This window comes from Ranitomeya imitator, chromosome 6 (assembly GCF_032444005.1).
Source record: "Ranitomeya imitator isolate aRanImi1 chromosome 6, aRanImi1.pri, whole genome shotgun sequence".
NCBI classification, from domain to species: domain Eukaryota; kingdom Metazoa; phylum Chordata; class Amphibia; order Anura; family Dendrobatidae; genus Ranitomeya; species Ranitomeya imitator.
Genome location: NC_091287.1, coordinates 564,512,434 through 564,534,854, shown reverse-complemented (window position 1 = coordinate 564,534,854; position 22,421 = coordinate 564,512,434). Strand labels below are relative to the sequence as shown.

Genomic DNA, 22,421 nt, shown 5'->3' with positions numbered 1-22,421 from the left:
AATCACCGAACATAGTATAATGGTGCGGAATTAAGGAGATTAGGTCTCCATCTAGAGCGGTGGTGGACATCCTCCACAATGTCAGGGTAGCGGAGATGTTTATATTACTAGATTGTAGGTTGATAGGGGAAGATTGGGTGGAAGGAGGCAGATTGTAGTCCTCTATTATGGGACATCACCTTTATATGGTGTCTATAACAATAATGTCTCCACACACAGGATTATACAATAGTGAAGAAGACAAGTGACTGTGTGACTCCCGGCAGTCGTCTCAATGAGTCAGGAGGGCGGAGCCTCATCAAGGATCCTCCCCCGCACTCCCCAGTACATGAGAGGAGCAATAAAAAGATCCTAGAACTGACCAACAAGATCATTGAGCTGCTGACCGGAGAGGTGACTGCTGGGACATTATACGGTAGCGGCACTGGAGGATTCTGGGTAATGATGGTATCATTGTATGTGTCAGGTTCCTGTAAGGTGTCAGGATGTCACCGTCTATTTCTCCATGGAGGAGTGGGAGTATCTAGAAGGACACAAGGATCTGTACGAGGACGTCATGATGGAGGACGACCAGCCCCGCACATCACCAGGTAAGGAGATGCTTGATCATTACTGTTGGCCAGGGATGGCATCCATACTGAAGCCTGCTTTGTCTCTCCTGAAGAGGTGGATCCTAAAAACCCTTTGGGTGAGGCGACTTCATCTCTGTCTGTGCTGCATTAACTGCAGCATCTAAATGGTTAACAGCCGCTGCTAGGTAATAGAGCCGACATCAGCCACGTGTGTAGGGAGCTCCGCTTCCGAGTGCCCTCTATACAGTCACCAAACTTTGCATAAATCATTAGTCGAAGCTAATATATATTAGAATCTTTGTATTTTATCAGAGAATGCATCTTCTTTCTCCACTTATCAGCCACTTCCTTTCCCCTTTGCTTTTTGAATTTATCATTCATTCTGCAAAAAAAAAAAAAAAAAACAGCTCCATCTGGCTCAAGAAGACATACTAATAAAGTGAGGTGCCAGACTACACCTATTATACTCTATGGTGAGGAGGGGGAGATGTAAAAAGATTGTTCGAAGCATTCTAACAAGTAACGTATCTCCCCTCCGAGCTGGATTCACATGTGCACTGCTGAGTGCTGCCTTATAACTTCATCTTTGCTGCTGCTTCTGTCTGTGTCATAACTAAGGAAAAAAAGAGCAGTGACTGGGAGACATCTTAGTAGCTAGTCTACATCCACCAGCTCAGTCACTTGCAAATTCAGACATGGCATTGTGCTTGCAGAGGGGAAAACTGTTGAAAATGCAGAATACTGGTCAAACGATGGCCGGAATTAGTGCTTTAATGCATGCACACCTAAAAGTATAGCTACCCTATAATCAGGGCTGTGGAGTCGGTAAGCCAAATCTTCGATGCCACAATTTCCCTGACTCCCGACTCCACACCCCCGGTCACTACTGAGTATGTGCATAAAGTGCAGCACAGATTCATCTCCACTAAAAGCCAAGATCCTAAGATCAGGAACAGAACAGACATTTATAGGACATTTTATAACTTTCCCAAATTTTGTGTTGTCGGAGTCGGTCTTATTTATACCTACCCCACAGCCGTGTCTTTAATTGAAGATATTTTGAGGTAAATTGTACTCCATGGTCTGAGATAATACAGGGAGGAAGACTCATTAGAGAAATGGCTATATGTTGGTCTCTTCCTAGCTCGTACAGTTTTCTAAGGCGTGATGGGTCCTCTTCAGGGTGAGGTTCCACTTTAATGCTGCACTAAAGTACTAGTTTAATATATTGCACAGATAAAGCCGGGGCCAGTACCTGCTGCTTCTCTCTGCGTGGCAGACTACCACGGTAGGAGGGTTCAGATACACAGCACTCAGTCTGGTTTGGGTGCACGGTTACAGTTCCACTCCGTAGCTAGATCAACAATTCTATTTTGTATTCCACGCCACCATTATTTATCCTAATTGTGCCGTTCATCGCTAGTTGACTTCTCACAGAAGAAGTCATATTGTTGGGTTAACTCTTAACACAACCAAAGGAGAGTGTGATTTTAATCGACCTGGCCCAAGTTGTATTCAGACTTTATATTTGAGGGGAAGATAAAACCGTATCGGACACAAATTCTAATCGAGTATCCAAGGTTTGAGCTAAACGGGAACTTATTGGAATCTTGGTCTTGTGCCTCCCAATGTTGTATCACAGTGTGACTGTAACATCAGGTCAGCTAGTCGAGGGTTCGATAGTGTCCATTCTCGGTCAGCGATGACTCCCTGCTTTAATAGGAAGGTTATAAATGTGCTTACTTTGTGTTTGGAAGAAAATAATAAAATCCATTTTATTATCTGAACAGAAAATCCCAGTAAGAAATCTTATAAATTAGAAGATGAAGATGAAGCTATTACGCAGCACTCCTCGGGAAGATATTCCTATTCACAGCATGGGAAATTGTTTCCCCATAAATCAACCCTTGGTATACGTGAAAGAAGGCATACAGGAAAGAAGCCGTATCCATGTTTACAATGCGGGAAATATTTTACAACAAAATATATTCTTGCTAATCATCAGAAAATTCACACAGGAGAGAAGCCGTATTCTTGTTCAGATTGCGGGAAAAGGTTTAGAAATAAATCGCACCTTGTTAGACATAAAAGAATCCACACAGGAGAGAGGCCGTATTCATGCTCCGTATGTGGGAAATGCTTTACAGAAAAAGCAAATCTTGTTACACATGAGAGAATTCACACCGGAGAGAAGCCGTTCTCATGTCCAGAATGTGGGAAACGCTTTACGGATAGATCAAGTCTCATAACTCATCAGAAAATTCACAAAGAAGTGAAGCCATTTCCATGTACAGTATGTGGAAAAAGTTTTAGATATAAATCAACTCTTGTTAAACATAAGAGAACTCACACAGGAGAGAAGCCATATTCATGTTCACTCTGTGGGAAATGCTTTACAGGTAAAGCAAATCTTGTTATACATGACAGAATTCACAGAGGAGAGAAGCCGTATTCATGTCCAGTATGTGGGAGGTGCTTTACAGATAACTCAAGTCTTTTTACACATCAAAAAATTCACACAGGAGAGAAGCCGTATTCATGTTCACATTGTGGGAAACGATTTCCAAAAAAATCAGATCTTGTTAGACACCAGAGAATTCATACAGGAGAGAAGCCGTATTCGTGTTCAGAATGTGGAAAATGCTTCACAGGTAGACAGAATCTTGTTATACACGAGAGAAAACACAGAGGGGAGAAGCCGTATTCATGTTCTGTATGTAAAAAATGTTTTACAGATAAATCAAGTCTTGGTAAACACGAGAGAAGTCACACAGGAGAGAAGCAGCTTTGATGTTATGTGGAAAATGTATTACATGGAAATCAAATTTCGTACCTTATCAGAGAAGTCATAGAAAAATCCATAAACTTTTTTTTTTTATGTGGAAAATTGTAGAAGAGCAAAAAAAAAATATTAACACTACAGGTTCTTCAAAGACTGTTTAAACAGGCATTAATATTATTTTTGGGGTGGAATTAGCTTGGATGTACTAAACACCCTACAGTGTTTAGTAGGGTTCTTAAAATTAACACTAATGAAATTTCTACCGTCGAGTGAAAACCTTGTTTAAAAGCTTCTTTCTCCCTTTTGTGTTCCGCTCATTATTCTGCATCATTATTGGATTTAAGATAAAGGAAGGGTATGGTAAGATTGTAGTAGCACCGTACGTAGTGAAGAGGCAGTGACCCACAAAGTTCCAACACAAAAGTCTCTTAATGTGTTTCCTCACAGCATTAAAGTCCAATTCACACAAATGCATATAACTTCAGGGTATATTATCAGTGTTTAGTTCACAGCAATATAAATCATATGGCTTTAGATTTACAATCCCTAAACGGGCCAGACTTGCCTTGTTCAGGTTCCCTGGGCGACCACACGCCATATGACAGTCTCCATACATCCTCATATGTTGCAGACACTACACACGCCAGCCCCCTCCGCCTAGTTCCCGTGGGTGTCCTGCATCACTGTATCACAGATTTTTACAGTCTCTTTACTCACAAAGCCGTACACAGCCCAGGGTATCCTCCAGATAGCAGCCGGGCACCATATCCACCTGTTTGCAATCATTACACATGCTAGTCCTCTTTCGGGCACAGGATATCCACCTCTGGGCACAGGACTGTCCACATCTGTCTCTTTCGGGCACAGGACATCCACCTTCGGGCACAGGATATCCGCCTCTGAGACCAGTACCATGGATATCTTACATCGCTGTATACGCTCTGGGTGCCAGGCTATTCGGCTGCCCTGGGTGCTGGCTCTTCTGGACTGTGCTCCCATGCACTCAGCCAGCGCTCCGCAGGCCTCTGCTCTGCACACCAGCACACACCAGACTGACACTGACGTACACCTTACACACCCATACCTCTTACTGCAGGGCTTTTAACACACACAAACCTGTGGCTTTCAGCCACATGGAAAACCCGAGTCAGAAATCCGTAACTCCCATGCACACCTATGGACTTCATCCTTCTGCATACACAACCTGGGGAGAAGACAGCGACCCCTACCTGTGACATGAGTCACTGCCTCACAGTAGATCCAAAACGTCAGAAAGCGCCAATCTCTCAAATACTTTTCTCCGAGCATCGTGACAGGGGTTAGGACCGAGCTTTGTCATTCGAAAACTTTCCATCTTTTTTTTTTTTTTTTTTTAGCCATTAGTGGGTTTTCTGAAAAGTTCAGGGTCCGTATCATGGTTCAAGGTTCACATTGAGCCGAGCTGTATCAGGGTGCGTTGAGCATTGATTTCCAAAAATAGGTCATCAATATCAGATTGTTCGGGGTCTGACACATGGCGGCCCTCCGAGTCAACTGGTAATAGCTCTTGTGGCCAGATCTTATCAATGAACAAAGCTCTGTTGAAAATGTAGTGGCCACGGCCGGGTACAGCAGATCACCTCCTGTCTTTTTTTTATAATAGCCTCAGTACCAAGCAGTGGCGACTACACATCGAACTGAGCTGTAATTGCCTACATTCGGCTACCAAAAAATGGTAACTGGAGGTTCCTGGTGTCAGACACCCACCTGCCATCTGATATTGATGACCTCTTTTCTACTTGTTTCCGCTTTCACCGGTCCGATCGCTGGTCTAATACCACAAAACTTGTCCAACTATTAAGAAAAAAAATTAAGCAGGAAAAAAATATAACAAAGATATTTTGTCACTAATAATCTTATGAGGGATTTATTTTTTTAGTTTTCACAGAGCGAGTTGACTAGGAGGCACTAAACACCTGGTCCTCTAGTGATCTCTTGCTGACAAAACATTTTACACATTATTAGCTCAAAAGCTCTGGAACAACAACATCGCTCCCAAAAAATAACAACTGCAGTATATTTTGGATGATAAGATGCACTTTTTAGCAAGAAACAAAACTTGCTGAAAAGTGTTTGTGTGCTATAGTTAGAAGGCATCTATCCCCACCCGGCTCCCGCAGTGCCAGAGCCACAATGCTGTGATGTGGGAGAGCGCTCAGAAAGCTGCGCCTCCCCTCGTCATCTGACAGCAGTGTTCAGCCATATTACATGGCCAAGCAATGCTTTCTCTCCTTGCAGACACTGACCTGTGATCAGTAAAGCTCAGGAGAATAAGCAGACCGTTCAATCTGCCGGACGCTCCTCTGCTGAGCTCATACCTATACTATGCTCAGCTATCCCTGCGTTATCCTGTCCTCCTGATGTCACTGGAGCTAAAAAGTAATATGCAGAGCAAAGTGTGGGGGCTGCTGCACAGACTGGGACATCATGGGAGCTGTGCTAGAGGGAACTATTAGTGCTATACATATATACAGTCTGCTGTGCGCCACAAGATGTAGATGGTGTGGAGTTGATGACACACTCAGCTCTGCTACATCTGTCTAGTGCATCCTGATCCAGCTGTTGTGCTCTATTATTTCTCACGTTAAAGTAAACGGTCATCGACATGAAGTGGTGGGGGTCCGACTGCCGTCACACGTGGCGGTCAGCTGAAAACTGCTCCAGCAGCATCCGGAACTGAATGATGTTCGGGCAGAACACAACAACTTCATACATTGCTTATTGGCCGCAGACGAGTGCTGCACGTGGTCTCCCATGGAAGTGAATGTATTACAGTATGTGGCAGTGGCCACCAATGTGCGGGGTTGCCGTGTCCTCCCATACATTTGCTTAGTTTGGGCCTTGTCTGGAGCAGCCTTCAGCTGACCGTTGCGGTGCTGGACCACCTCTGACTTTGCACTGAGGTCATGAATTATAAAAGTCCTGGAAATCCGGTTTAACATTTTATGGGGCGCGAATCTCCAAATACACGAGATCTCCAGAAGCACAAGATCTCCAGAAGCATGAGATCTCTAGAAGCACAAGCTGCGCACAATGTCTGAGGCAAGAGAAGAGCAGATTTGCAAAGTTCTCCCTGCAAATCCACTGAACATTAATTCCTAGAAAACACAGGTGAGCTCAAAACCATCACTGCTCCCACATGTAACTTGGAGAATGGGTCACTTTTCAGCAATTTCTGTGTTTCTGGCAGCTCAGGGGTTGTGCAAATGGCACCCGCAAACTACTCCAAGAAAATGTACACCCCAGAAGATAAACTGCTCCTTCCGTCCTCAGCCCTCATGTTCCCGCACAGTAGTGTCTGAGAACGGAGGGTAGCGCCACACTGGGATACGTAGTGTGTTACTGGAGTGATGGAACGTCCATAATGGGTCACTTCTGGGGGGGTTTCTGGATCTGCGACCTGGCACCAGCAGTCTATTCCAGAATCCTAGCGCTCCTTCCATTCCATGCCGCCCTGTTTGCCAGATTCCAGCCACATATAGGGTATCGCCTTGTTTTGGGCGAGATTGTGTTAGATGTTTTCGGTGCATTTTCCCTCGTCCATTCTGAAGATGAACAATTTAAAGTTAATACAAAATTTTAGTTGATCAAATTTAATTTTTATTCCACTTTGCATTAATTTCGGTGATGCAGCTGAAGGGTTAACCTCAGTTTTTAAAATGTTATCTATTTTGTATAGTTTCTGACATATACGTTCCACAGAGTAATTTCAAGAGATAATAGGTCTGTAACAAAAAAAAAAATTCTAAGTTTTGTTGACAAAAAATGAAAAAGATATTGTCCACTATCGAGTGTAACATGTAGATATCTCGGCACTTATAGCCTCGGCTGCTGTCACTGAGGTCATGAATGTTGCCTGAGGAAGGTTCTGCTGCAGATTGTACAAATCATCAGGATCCGCTGCCGACAGCTTAATGTTCAGTACGGTGTGTGATCTATCGGAAAGATGACCGAGGGGCTCCGTGTACAGTAGACCCCCGGGAGTCACAGTGTTTCATTATTAAAACAAAGAAAGCAAACGATCATAGAAGGAGATCGAATCTAAGGTTATGCTCCGGCCCCATACACTTTGTCACCAGACTCCCCCTTACGTGGGACTGCACAGCTTAGCGCTCCCATGTTTCTCATGACTGCCCTGTGTCCTCCAGAAGGATCACCGATGGAAATCTGACGTAGTGGATCCTCCTCTCCCTCAAAATGATCTATTGGATGAGAGTCACGAGGTCTCCATACCCTTAATGCCTCCTTCCCACGTCCTGATATTTCTGGTACTGGAGATGTCCGTGTGTAGTACGTGTGGCCCCCGTGCGCCGCATCAGTATCGCACGTACCGGCGCCTGAGAAAGGCCGGCACAGTCCGTGCTGTTCTCAGGCTCCGGGTGCTGAAGACGGCGCACATCATTGTCTCCTGCTCTCCCTGTGATCAGCGCTAGCCGGGGACAATGCTGAGAGTAGTTGTCAGCCCCCGCTGTCTACATCAAGTGTAAAATGAAGAATAAAAAAACACATTGTATTCATCTTAGCCCCTAACCCCTTCAAGACGCAGCCCTTTCCCATTTTTGTGTTTTCATTTTTCGCTCCCTTCCTTTATTTTTTCCGTCAATATGGCCATGTGAGGGCTTGTTTTTTTGCGGGATGAGTTGCCCTTTTGAACGACATCATTGATTTTACCATGTCGTGTACTAGAAAACGGGAAAAAAAATTCCAAGAGCGGGGAAATTGCAAAAAAAAGTGCAATCCCACACTTGTTTTTTTTTGTTTGGCTTTTTTGCTAGGTTCACTAAATGATAAAGCTGAGCTGCCGTTATGATTCTCCAGGTCAGTACGAGTTCATAGACACCAAACATGTCTAGGTTATTTTTTATCTAGGTGATGAAACAAAATTCCAAACTTTACTAAAAAAAAACGCGCCATTTTCCGAGACCCGTAGCGCCACCATTTTTCGCAATCTGGGCCAATATGTTCTGATGATCGCCCATTATTGCATTTTAATGCAATGTCGTGGTGACCAAAAAAAAGTAATTCTGGGGTTTCAATTTTTTTTTTCTCGTTACGCCGTTTAGCGATCAGGTTAATCCTTTTTTTTATTGATGGATCGGGCGATTTTGAATGCGGCGATACCAAATATGTGTAGGTTTGACTTTTTTTTTTCATTTTATTTTGAAAGGGGGGAGATTTATACTTTCATATTTTTTTTAATTTTTTTTTCATATTTTCTAAAAACATTTTTTTTTCTTTACTTTTGCTATGCTTCAATAGCCTCCATGGGAGGCTAGAAGCATCCGCTGCTCGATCGGCTCCGCTACATAGGAGCGACGCTCAGATCGCCGCTATGTAGCAGAATTACTGCATTGCTACGAGATCTGACCACAGGGTGGCGCTCACAGCAATCAGCATCAACAACCATAGAGGTCTCAAGGAGACGTCTGGTTGTCATGCCGACACATCGCTGATCTCAGATCACTTGACGGGGGTCGGCGATGCGCTCATTTCCAGCCCGATGGCCGGAAGCGGTAGATAAATGCTGCTGTCAGCGTTTGACAGCGGCATTTAACTAGTTAATAGGGGCGGGTAAATCGCGATTCCACCCGCCGCTATTGCGGGCACATGTCAGTTGTTGAAAACATGTCCATGTCCCGGCTTTGAGGTGGGCTCAGCGCCGGAGCCTTCATCAAAGGAAGAGATGCGACCTCCGCAGTACTAGTATGGCAGAGGTCATGAAGGGGTTAAACCCCTGAAGCCACTGTCCCCTGTAAATAAAGATAAATAAAAAACAACATCCCTCACCTGTCCGACGTTGAAAGAAGCCAGTGTCCCACGCCGTAATCCAGCTGTGAAATTTGCTCATCATCATGAGCGGCGTCCTGAGGCGACGGCTGAAGAGCGGCAGACAGTGACTCGCTGCGCCGTGACTTCTCACTGAGGTCAGCGCAGGTCACGGATCTGCTCTCGCTGCAGAGTCGTCTGGATCCTCACAATAAAGGGATCCACGTAGTGTCCAGGAGATTGACGCTCCCGCCAGGACTTCATGTTCTTATCTGCTGTCAGTCATTCACCATCGGTTTCACTGTTTATCCGTTATAATGTGATCAGTGGTTTTTGTCGAAAAACATTTCCTCAGCGCTAAAGGGAACCTGTCGCCCCCAAAATGGAAGACGAGCTAAGCGGTTAAGGTCAGGGGAGTTTGCTGCCAATCAAGCCCAGTGATACTGTTGTTTTTACACCAGGTATTGGTACTTTTGGCAGTGTGGACAGGGGCCAAGTCCTGCTGGAGAATGACATTTCCATCTCCATAAAGCTTGTGGGCAGAGGGAAGCATGAAGTGCTCTACAATGTCCTGGTAGACGGCTGCGCTGACTCTGGTCTTGATAAAACCCAGTGGACCTACACCAGCAGATGACATGGCCCCCAAACCATCACTGACTGTGGAGACTGTGGAGGGGACGGGAAGAAAGACATTAGACTTGAACAAAGAAGATCCAGGAAAACATACTCAGAAGGGAGGTAAGAACATTTCTAAAACAATCCACAGTGAGGAGATTGGAACAAAACAAAATCCTCTAAACTGCATGCTCGCAAACGCCAGAAGCCTGACAAACAAGATGGAAGAACTAGAAGCAGAAATATCTACAGGTAACTTTGACATAGTGGGAATAACCGAGACATGGTTAGATGAAGGCTATGACTGGGCAGTTAACTTACAGGGTTACAGTCTGTTTAGAAAGGATCGTAAAAATCGGAGAGGAGGAGGGGTTTGTCTCTATGTAAAGTCTTGTCTAAAGTCCACTTTAAGGGAGGATATTAGCGAAGGAAATGAGGATGTCGAGTCCATATGGGTCGAAATTCATGGAGGGAAAAATGGTAACAAAATTCTCATTGGGGTCTGTTACAAACCCCCAAATATAACAGAAACCATGGAAAGTCTACTTCTAAAGCAGATAGATGAAGCTGCAACCCATAATGAGGTCCTGGTTATGGGGGACTTTAACTACCCGGATATTAACTGGGAAACAGAAACCTGTGAAACCCATAAAGGCAACAGGTTTCTGCTAATAACCAAGAAAAATTATCTTTCACAATTGGTGCAGAATCCAACCAGAGGAGCAGCACTTTTAGACCTAATACTATCTAATAGACCTGACAGAATAACAAATCTGCAGGTGGTCGGGCATTTAGGAAATAGCGACCACAATATTGTACAGTTTCACCTGTCTTTCACTGGGGGGACTTGTCAGGGAGTCACAAAAACACTGAACTTTAGGAAGGCAAAGTTTGACCAGCTTAGAGATGCCCTTAATCTGGTAGACTGGGACAATATCCTCAGAATTAAGAATACAGATAATAAATGGGAAATGTTTAAGAACATCCTAAATAGGCAGTGTAAGCGGTTTATACCTTGTGGGAATAAAAGGACTAGAAATAGGAAAAACCCAATGTGGCTAAACAAAGAAGTAAGACAGGCAATTAACAGTAAAAAGAAAGCATTTGCACTACTAAAGCAGGATGGCACCATTGAAGCTCTAAAAAACTATAGGGAGAAAAATACTTTATCTAAAAAACTAATTAAAGCTGCCAAAAAGGAAACAGAGAAGCACATTGCTAAGGAGAGTAAAACTAATCCCAAACTGTTCTTCAACTATATCAATAGTAAAAGAATAAAAACTGAAAATGTAGGCCCCTTAAAAAATAGTGAGGAAAGAATGGTTGTAGATGACGAGGAAAAAGCTAACATATTAAACACCTTCTTCTCCACGGTATTCACGGTGGAAAATGAAATGCTAGGTGAAATCCCAAGAAACAATGAAAACCCTATATTAAGGGTCACCAATCTAACCCAAGAAGAGGTGCGAAACCGGCTAAATAAGATTAAAATAGATAAATCTCCGGGTCCGGATGGCATACACCCACGAGTACTAAGAGAACTAAGTAATGTAATAGATAAACCATTATTTCTTATTTTTAGGGACTCTATAGAGACAGGGTCTGTTCCGCAGGATTGGCGCATAGCAAATGTGGTGCCAATATTCAAAAAGGGCTCTAAAAGTGAACCTGGAAATTATAGGCCAGTAAGTCTAACCTCTATTGTTGGTAAAATATTTGAAGGGTTTCTGAGGGATGTTATTCTGGATTATCTCAATGAGAATAACTGTTTAACTCCATATCAGCATGGGTTTATGAGAAATCGCTCCTGTCAAACCAATCTAATCAGTTTTTATGAAGAGGTAAGCTATAGGCTGGACCACGGTGAGTCATTGGACGTGGTATATCTCGATTTTTCCAAAGCGTTTGATACCGTGCCGCACAAGAGGTTGGTACACAAAATGAGAATGCTTGGTCTGGGGGAAAATGTGTGTAAATGGGTTAGTAACTGGCTTAGTGATAGAAAGCAGAGGGTGGTTATAAATGGTATAGTCTCTAACTGGGTCGCTGTGACCAGTGGGGTACCGCAGGGGTCGGTATTGGGACCTGTTCTCTTCAACATATTCATTAATGATCTGGTAGAAGGTTTACACAGTAAAATATCGATATTTGCAGATGATACAAAACTATGTAAAGCAGTTAATACAAGAGAAGATAGTATTCTGCTACAGATGGATCTGGATATGTTGGAAACTTGGGCTGAAAGGTGGCAGATGAGGTTTAACAATGATAAATGTAAGGTTATACACATGGGAAGAAGGAATCAATATCACCATTACACACTGAATGGGAAACCACTGGGTAAATCTGACAGGGAGAAGGACTTGGGGATCCTAGTTAATGATAAACTTACCTGGAGCAGCCAGTGCCAGGCAGCAGCTGCCAAGGCAAACAGGATCATGGGGTGCATTAAAAGAGGTCTGGATACACATGATGAGAGCATTATACTGCCTCTGTACAAATCCCTAGTTAGACCGCACATGGAGTACTGTGTCCAGTTTTGGGCACCGGTGCTCAGGAAGGATATAATGGAACTAGAGAGAGTACAAAGGAGGGCAACAAAATTAATAAAGGGGATGGGAGAACTACAATACCCAGATAGATTAGCGAAATTAGGATTATTTAGTCTAGAAAAAAGACGACTGAGGGGCGATCTAATAACCATGTATAAGTATATAAGGGGACAATACAAATATCTCGCTGAGGATCTGTTTATACCAAGGAAGGTGACGGGCACAAGGGGGCATTCTTTGCGTCTGGAGGAGAGAAGGTTTTTCCACCAACATAGAAGAGGATTCTTTACTGTTAGGGCAGTGAGAATCTGGAATTGCTTGCCTGAGGAGGTGGTGATGGCGAACTCAGTCGAGGGGTTCAAGAGAGGCCTGGATGTCTTCCTGGAGCAGAACAATATTGTATCATACAATTATTAGGTTCTGTAGAAGGACGTAGATCTGGGGATTTATTATGATGGAATATAGGCTGAACTGGATGGACAAATGTCTTTTTTCGGCCTTACTAACTATGTTACCTCACTGTACAGTAACGCTCACTGTTATAGGTTTTTACACCTAATCATCAGACCTTGTTCATTCTGTTTTGATTTCTCAGCTTTAAAGTAGAACTGCATGAACTTGTTTTATATCCGCAGGCTTTTCTATGGAATCTGACAGCAGCATGATGTAGGGGCAGAGATCCCGATTACAGCGACGTGTCACTTACTGGGCTGCTTGCTGTATTTTTTTTTTTTTATAAAATCCCTGTTTTCTCTGCTGCGGAGCTCTGAATGCTGAGCACTGTATAACCGCACCAGACCACTGATTAGCAGCTGTGTACACTGTGCATAGGCAGAAAACTGCCACTCAATGTTGAGGCAGAGTTAAACAGAGCAGGAGGACTAGGAGGCAGGAGACAACTAGACTTCTAGTGATAATCTCCTGCTGATAAATCAGTGGTGTTATCAAACTTGCAGCCAGCGGCCCAGTGAGTGACATCGCTGGAGTCAGGGTCTGTGTCCGCTGCTCTCAGATTAGGTGGTGACGAACTGGCGGATTCCCTGTCACCCCTTGGGCTGTGATTCTGGGCGCGGTGCAGCTATTACGTTTATGGCCGATGATGGCGATGGCAGCTCTGACCATGTGACCTGTCGGCGTCTACCGGGTGCACTACAAGTCCCATCATCATCATCATTATTATTATAGCTCCTGCGAGACTCAGAACGAGGCTGCAAAGACGTCACATTAAGAGACCCCCGCTCCACGGAGGAGACGCCGCGAGCCCACCGGTCACAGAGCCGCCACTGGGGGAGAAGACGGACAGCGCGTCATCCCCGGGCTACTGGGAGATGGAGGGACTACAAGTGCCAGCAGGCCCAGCTAGTCATAAGGAGTAATGCTAAGAACACTACAAGTCCCAGCATGTCCATCTAGTCAGGGGGATACAGAAAGAACTACAACTCCCAGCAGGCCCAGCTAGTCAGGGGGATACAGAGAACTACACTTCCCAGCATGCCCAGCTGGTCAGGAGGTAAGAAAGGAACGACAAGTCCCAGCATGTCCAGGCTGTTATTATGGGCTATGACACCAGCGGATGTTAAGCAGAGCTGTATCAGGAGGACAATGACTCCCATCGTATCCAGGTTATATACACTACAAGTCTCAGCATTCCCCGCCTCCTCAGTAACCTGTAGCTGCGCTCCGCCCACCCACGCGACTGGTCACACGCTGGTGACATCATCTCAGGTCCTGTAGCCTCGACCTATATATACTCTTCACAGCTAGGCCCCGCCCACACGTCGCACGTTGATGACGTCACTGCAGGTCCTTCAGCTCCACAGCTGCAGAAGGTGATGTGAAGGTTGCATCTAGTTTGGAGTTGATTTTTTGTGGTTCTCAAAAAATCAACTCCATTGTAGCTGATTCACTAGTGAGCCGTCTAGATCGGAGTTGAATTTTTGAGGCCTCACTGCAGTCACATGCCTTTGATGACCTCATTTTAGCCACTCCACTCTAGATAATTCACTGGTGAGGTGACTGGATCGGAGTGGATTTTTTGATGATCTCTCTGCAGCTTCTCCATTCTAGACAGTTCAGTTTCTACAGTGACGTCTCTCAAAAAATCAACTCCAGTGTTCGGAATGGAGCTGATTCCAGGATCCTCATAGACTGCAGTGTAGTGGAATTGGAATGTATGCACAGTGTGTGTGTGTGTGTGTATATATATAAAATCAGCTTTATAATTGTAATAATATAATACTTTTATTTTTTAGATACTTGCTTAAACTATTATATTTGTTATGTATTTACAAAGGGCAAAAAAATTTTTTTCATGATTAATCAAACTTGCATTTTATTACTGCTTTTTATAATATAACTAATTACACATAGCGCGGTTTGTTGATTTTTGCCTGAATCTTACTTTTCCTGTATTGCCAGTCCTGGCCGCAGCATCGACATTGGAAGAGTGGACGGAGCCTCACAGGATAAAATGTAATAGAGCGCATCAACAGAGTCCTCATAATTTACAACATTGGATCCTAGTAGGTTTTTTGAGGACCTCATTTTAGCAACTCCATTCTAGCTGATTCACCATTGAGCCATCTAGATCGGAGTGGATTTTTTGAGGACCTCATTTTGTCAACTCCACTCTAGCTGATTCATTAATGAAGCGTCTAGATCGGAGTGGATTTTTTGAGGACCTCCCTGTAGCCTCCAGTCTGTACAGTTTGATGCTGAGGTGACTGGAATCGAGTTTTTCAAAGACTGAGCGGAGCTTTGCAGGGAGAAACATAACAGAGCGCAGCAACAGAGTCCTCATAATTTATAACATTGGATCGGAGTGGGTTTTTTGAGGACCTCATTTTAGCAATTCCATTCTAGCTGATTCACCATTGAGCTGTCTAGATTGGAGTGGAATTTTTGAGGTCCTCATTGTAGCAACTCCATTCTAGCTGATTTACTAGTGAGCTGTCTAGATCGGAGTGGATTTTTTGAGGACCTCCCTGTAGCCTCCAATCTGTACAGTTTGGTGCTGAGGTGACTGGAATCGAGTTTTTCAAAGACTGAGTGGAGCTTCGCAGAGAGAAACATAACAGAGCACAGCAACAGAGTCCTCATAATTTACAACGTTGGATCGGAGTGGGTTTTTTGAGGACCTCATTTTAGCAACTCCATTCTAGCTGATTCACCATTGAGCTGTCTAGATTGGAGTGGAATTTTTGAGGTCCTCATTGTAGCAACTCCATTCTAGCTGATTTACTAGTGAGCTGTCTAGATCGGAGTGAATTTTTTGAGGACCTCCCTGTAGCCTTCAATCTGTACAGTTTGATGGTGAGGTGACTGGAATTTAATTTTTCAAAGAGTGAGCGGAGCTTCACAGGGAGAAACATCACATAGCACGGCAACAGAGTCCTCACAATTTATAACTATAGCTGTCACCATGGAGACAGCTAAAACCCTCACGGTCGCCCTGATCCACTCCCGCCTGGACTACTGTAACGCTCTATTAATTGGCCTCCCCCTCACTCGACTTTCCCCTCTCCAGTCCATCCTTAATGCAGCAGCCAGGGTCGTCCATCTGGCTAATCGTTACTCGGACGCGTCCGCTCTTCGCCAGTCGTTACACTGGCTGCCCATTCATTACAGGATACAATTCAAAGTACTTGTTCTCACCCACAAAGCTCTCCACAGTGCGGCACCCCCTTACATCTCCCTCATTTCTGTCTATCAGCCTAACAGACCACTGCGCTCTGCAAATGACTTTCGGCTAACCTCTGCACTAATCCGTACCTCCCACTCCCGACTCCAAGACTTCTCCCGTGCTGCGCCAATCCTCTGGAATGCTCTACCCCAAGATATTAGGACCATCCATAATTTGCATAGTTTTAGGCGCTCGCTCAAAACACATTTGTTCAGAGCGGCCTATCACGTTCACTAATCAAAGTTATGTTGTGTTTGTGTGTGTGTAGCCCATTCACTATCCCCATCTATTCCCCACCCCCTGAAGATGGCTGGACCATGATTGTAAATACATCATTGTAAATACACACCTGTACTTTGTATCTCCCTCACCTCATTGTAGATTGTAAGCTCTCACGAGCAGGGTCGTCTTATTTTGCTTTAATTATTGTATTGTTAACGTTGTTACTTATGACTTTTGTGTTTGAAACTGTTAAACTGTAAAGCGCTGCGGAATATGTTGGCGCTATATAAATAAAGATTATTATTATTATTATTATTATAACATCATTTTAGCAACTCCATTCTAGCTGATTCATTAGTGAACCATCTAGATCGGAGTGGATTTTTTGAGGACCTCCCTGTAGCCTCCAGTCTGTACAGTTTGATGCTGAGGTGACTGGAATCGAGTTTTTCAAAGACTGAGCGGAGCTTTGCAGGGAGAAACATAACAGAGCACAGCAACAGAGTCCTCATAATTTACAACGTTGGATCGGAGTGGGTTTTTGAGGACCTCATTTTAGCAACTCCATTCTAGCTGATTCACCATTGAGCCGTCTAGATTGGAGTGGAATTTTTGAGGTCCTCATTATAGCAACCCCAATCTAGCTGATTTACTAGTGAGCTGTCTAGATCAGAGTGGATTTTTTGAGGACCTCCTGTAGCCTTCAATCTGTAAAGTTTGATGGTGAGGTGACTGGAATTTAATTTTTCAAAGAGTGAGCGGAGCTTCACAGGGAGAAACATAACATAGCGCAGCAACAGAGTCCTCATAATTTATAACATCATTTTAGCAACTCCATTCTAGCTGATTCACCATTGAGCCATCTACATCGGAGTGGATTTTTTTGAGGACCTCATTTTACCAACTCCATTCTAGCTGATTCATTAGTGAACCGTGTAGATCAGTTTGATGCTGGGGTGACTGGAATCGAGTTTTTCAAAGACTGAGTGGAGCTTCACAGGTAGAAACATAACATAGCACAGCAACAGAGTCCTCATAATTTATAACATTGGATTCTAGTGGATTTTTTGAGGAGCTCATTTTAGCAACGCCATTCTAGCTGACTCACCATTGAGCCGTCTAGATCGGAGTGGATTTTTTGAGGACCTCATTTTGTCAACTCCATTCTAGCTGATTTACTAGTGAGCTGTCTAGATCGGAGTGGATTTTTTGAGGACCTCCCTGTAGCTTTCAATCTGTACAGTTTGGTGCTGAGGTGACTGGAATCGAGTTTTTCAAAGACTGAACGGAGCTTCGCAGGGAGAAACATAACAGAGTGACGCAACAGAGTCCTTGTTATTTACAACATTGGATCGTAGTGGATTTTTTGAGGACCGCCACAGCCACGTAGTATATAACACAGCCCACATAGTTTGTTGCACAGCCACGTATGTTGCACAGCCACATAGTATATTGCACAGCCCACGTAGTATATTGCACAGCCACGCAGTATATTGCACAGCCGACGTAGTATATAACAGCCCACGTAGTATATAGCAATGTGGGCACCATATCACTGTTAAAAAAAGAATTAAAATAAAAAATCATTATATACTCACCCTCCGACGGCCTCCGGATATAGCCCAGGCATTCAGCGATGCTCCTCGCGACACTCGGGTCCCAAAAATGCATTGCGGTCTCGCGAGATGATGACATAGCGGTCTCGACCGCTACGTCATCATCTCGCGAGACCGCAATGCATGGACCGGAGCGTCGCAAGGAGCGGGAAAGGCACCGGAAGGTGAGAATATAATGATTATTTTTTAAAAATTATTTTTAACATTACATCTTTTTACTATTGATGCTGCATAGGCAGCATCAAAGTTTGTCACAAAGGGTTAATAGCAGCGTTAACGGAGTATGTTATACCGCGGCATAATGCGGTCCGTTAACGCTGCCATTAACCCTGTGTGAGCGCTGACTGGAGGGGAGTATGGAGGGGGCACTGACTGCAAGGGAGTAAGGAGCGGCCATTTCGCTGCCGGACTGTGCCTGTCGCAGATTGGTCTTGGCTGCGACCAATCAGCGACTTGGGTTCTCCGTGACAGACAGACAGAAAGACGGAAGTGACCCTTAGACAATTACTGTATATAGTAGATTATAATACATTTTTATAACGCCATTTATTCCACGGTGCATTACATGTGAAAGGGGCAGATATAGACAAGCACAATGAGCATGAGCAAAACAAGGCACACACAAGTACAGAAGGAGGACCCTGCCCACGAGGGCTCACAGTCCACAGGGGATGAGTGAGGATACAGTAGGAGGGGGTAGAGCTGGTCATGCGGCGGTTCAGCAGACTAAAGATCACTGCAGGTTGTAGGCTTGTCAGAAGAGGTGGGTCTTCAGGTTCTTTTTGAAGCTTTCCGTGGTAGGCGAAAGTCTGATGTGTTGGGAGAGTTCCAGAGTATGGGGAGGCATAGAAGTCTTGTATGCAGTTGTGGGAAGAAGAGATAATAGGGGAGTAGAGAGGGAGATCTTGAGAGGATCGAAGGTTGTGTATGGATAAGTACCGGGAGACCATGTCACAGATGTATGGAGGAGACAAGGTTGTGGATAGCTTTTTATGTCATAGTTAGGGTTTTGAACTGAAGCCTCTGGACAATAGGAAGCCAGTGAAGGGCTTGGCAGACAGGAGAGGCTGGGGAATAACGGGGAGACAGGTGGATTAGTCGGGCAGCAAAGTGTAGGATGGATTGGAAAGGTGCCAGAGTCCTAGAGGGGAGGCCAGAGAGTAGGAGGTTGCAGTAATCAAGGCGGGAGATGATAAGAGTGTGCAGTAGCGTTTTTGTGATTTCATGGTCAAGGAATGCACGGATTCGGGAAATATTACTGAGTTTGAGTCAAAAGGAGGAGGCAAGGGCTTGGATATGAGGCTTGAAAGAGAGGGCAGAGTCGAGGATCACCCCGAGGCACCGAGCATGCGGGACTGGGGAAAGTGAGCAGCCATTGACATTGATGGATAGGTGTTGTGAATTCTGTGGCAGAGCTCCCTCCTGTGGTCACAAGTGGTACTTCGGCTGATTCTCTCTGTGAGCTTCCGTTGGTGGAGGAAAGTGGTACTGCGGCTTCTGAGTTTCCTTCCTCAGGTGATGTGGTGAAGTTGTTAGGTGCTGCTCTATTTAACCCCACCTAGTGCTTTGATCCTGGCTTCCAGTCAATGTTCTAGTATTGGACCTGTTTCCTCCTGGATCGTTCCTGTGGCCTGCTGCTCTGCATAGCTAAGTTCTACTTTGCTATTTTGTTTGCTGTTTTTTCTGTCCAGCTTGTCTATTTGTTTGCTGGAAGCTCTGGGACGCAGAGGGTGTACCTCCGTGCCGTTAGTTCGGTACGGAGGGTCTTTTTGCCCCCTTTGCGTGGTTTTTGTAGGGTTTTGTGTTGACCGCAAAGTTACCTTTCCTATCCTCGCTCTGTTCAGAAAGTCGGGCCTCACTTTGCTAAATCTATTTCATCTCTACGTTTGTCTTTTCATCTTAACTCACAGTCATTATATGTGGGGGCTGCCTTTTCCTTTGGGGTATTTCTCTGAGGCAAGGTAGGCTTATTTTCTATCTTCAGGCTAGCTAGTTTCTCAGGCTGTGCCGAGTTGCATAGGGAGCGTTAGGCGCAATCCACGGCTGCCTCTAGTGTTGTTGGAGAGGATTAGGGATTGCGGTCTGCAGAGTTCCCACGTCTCAGAGCTCGTTCTATGTTTTTGGGTTATTGTCAGATCACTGTATGTGCTCTGACCTCCATGTCCATTGTGGTACTGAATTGCCTTATCATAACAGATAGGTCTCGAGGAGGGGCAGATTGAGATGGGGAAAGATGATGAATTCTGTTTTGTCCATGTTCAGTTTTTGAAAGCAAGCAGAAAAGAAAGCTGAAATAGCAGACATTGTGGGATTTTGGTAAGGCTGTGAGGTCGGGTCCAGATCGGTAGATCTGCGTGTCATCGGCGTAGAGATGATACTGCAAACTGTGGGATTCTATGAGCTGTCACAGGCCAAAGGTGTAGATGGAGAAGAGCAGGGGCCCTAGGACTGAGCCTTGGGGAACACTGACAGACAGGGAGCGAGGTGAGGAGGTGGTGTGGGAGAGGGAGACACTGAATGTTCGGTCTGTTAGATATGACAAGATCCAGGATAGAGCCAAGTCTGTGATGCCAAGAGATGAAAGAATCTGTAGCAGGAGGGAATGGTCGATAGTATAGAAGGCAGAACACTGGTCTAGGAGAAGGAGGACAGAGTAGTGTCGCTTGCTCTTGGCAGTTAGTAGGTCGTTGGTGACTTTAGTTAGGGCAGTATCAGATGAGTGATGCGGTCGGAAGCCAGATTGTAACCGGACAAAGAGGGAGCAGGAGGAGAGGAAGGAGATGGAGATGCAGTTCAAGTAGTTTTGCGGCATAAGGGAGAAGAGATATTGGGTGATAGCTAAACACAGAGGATGGGTCAAGGGAGGGCTTTTTGAGGATGGGTGTGATCGAGGCATGCTTGAAGGATGAGGGGAATTTGAGTGAGAGATTGAAGAGGTGTGTTAGGATTGGGATGAAGACTGTGGCGAGGTTAGGGATGAGGTGGGATAGGAGCGGGTCAAGCGAGCAAGTGTTGAGATGCGATCTTGACAGGAGGATGGAGAGCATATCTTCTGTCATGGAGAAGCTGGTTTTGGAGGAACAATGTTGAGCAGCTAAGAGGGGTATTGGGGGCTGCGGGCCAAAGCTTTCTCTGATCGTATCAATCTTCTGCTTAAAGAGGCAAAGTGTTCAGCAGAAATGAGGAGAGGGGGGAGGTGCTGGGGGACGTAGTAGAGAATTGAAAGTGTTGAAAAGCTGTTTAGGGTTGTGTGACAGGGAGAATATGAGAGATGAGAAGTTTGTGTGAGCGTGGACTTAAAGCTGGCAAGGGACTGCTTGTATGCAATGAAGTGCTCGGCAGAGCGGGATCGCTTCCATTTCTGCTCAGTGACCCTGGAAGCCCGCCTCAGTTCTGTGGTCAGCCAGGGCTGCCTGTTGATTGTACGAGTTTTGCTATGCATGAGGGGGCAGCCGAGTCAAGTGTTGATGTCATTGTGGTGTTATAAAAAGTGATAGCAATATCTGTGTCATGAAGGGAAGCTGTCTGTTAGAGGGAGAAGGGACTCGGAGTGATTGTAAATTGAGGTGTTAGATTTCTGCGAGGGTGAGTGAGTTTGTGGAGTAGGTGTTGCACACTAGGAGAGGAGAGAGAAGAGAATGTCAGTAGGTTGTGGACAGACAGGGGGAGGGGTGAGTTAGTGAGATTGAGATTAGTAAGGGAACAGAAGCGGGTGGAGATAAGATCCAGCGTCTTTGTGAGTGGCCACGGAGGACCATTGAGTGAGGACAAAGGAGGCAGTGAGTGATAGACATTTAGAGGCAGCTGGGGTGGAAGCATCAATGGGGATGTTGAAGTAGACCATGATGATAGTGAGGATGTCAGCAGAAAGGAAATGAAATAGCCAGGTGGTGAAGTGGTCGAGAAAGGTGGAGATGGCTAGTTCTGGGGGGTGGCATATGAAGGCCAGCTGGAGGTTGGAGGGGAAGTAGATGCAGACGGAGCGCACTTCAAACAAGGGAAGAGTAGCAGAGGGTGGTAGTGGAATTGGGGTAAAGGAGCAGGTATCTGACAGGAGCAAGCCAACTCCTCCACCGCGTTTGTTGCTGGGGCGAGGGGTGTGAGAGGTGGAATCCGCCATTGGAAAGTGCAGCTGGAGAGGCTGAGTTACAGGTAGTGAGCCAGGTTTCAGTGATGGCAAGGAAGGAGTGGGTATGAGGTTATCATCATTGAGAAAACATGTAGAGGATCGTGGTAGGGTGTTCAAAATGAGTGTGGGGATGTGTTGAGGAGGGCCAGGATTTGGGGATACGTCGCCAGCAACGAGGAGTAGCAGAACGAGCATTAGAAGGTGGGAGCAGGATAGGACATGATGAACTGTCTAGACTGGCCTGTATTCTGTAGTTTGGTGCTGAGGCGACTAGAATTGAGTTTTTCAAACTGTGAGCGGAGTTTTTCCTTGTAGCCTCTATTCTGTACAGTTCATTGCTGACATGACTAGAATGGAGTTGCTGGAGTGGTGTCCTCATAGAATCAAATCTAATCTAGACGGCTCATGACTGAAACTTCCAGAATGGAGTTCATTCCGGGAGCTCC

General features: G+C 45.1%; 1 protein-coding gene across 1 annotated transcript in view; it reads left to right on the top strand.

Moving 5' to 3' along the window:
• LOC138643503 (zinc finger protein 585A-like) overlaps positions 1-22,421 on the top strand; it is a 54,367-nt gene that overhangs the window by 9,569 nt on the left and 22,377 nt on the right. Inside the window, exons 3-5 of the mRNA XM_069732401.1 lie at positions 220-393; positions 467-590; positions 2,363-3,360. Of these exons, the coding sequence (XP_069588502.1) occupies positions 220-393; positions 467-590; positions 2,363-3,360 (1,296 nt within the window). The remainder of the gene's footprint in view (positions 1-219; positions 394-466; positions 591-2,362; positions 3,361-22,421) is intronic.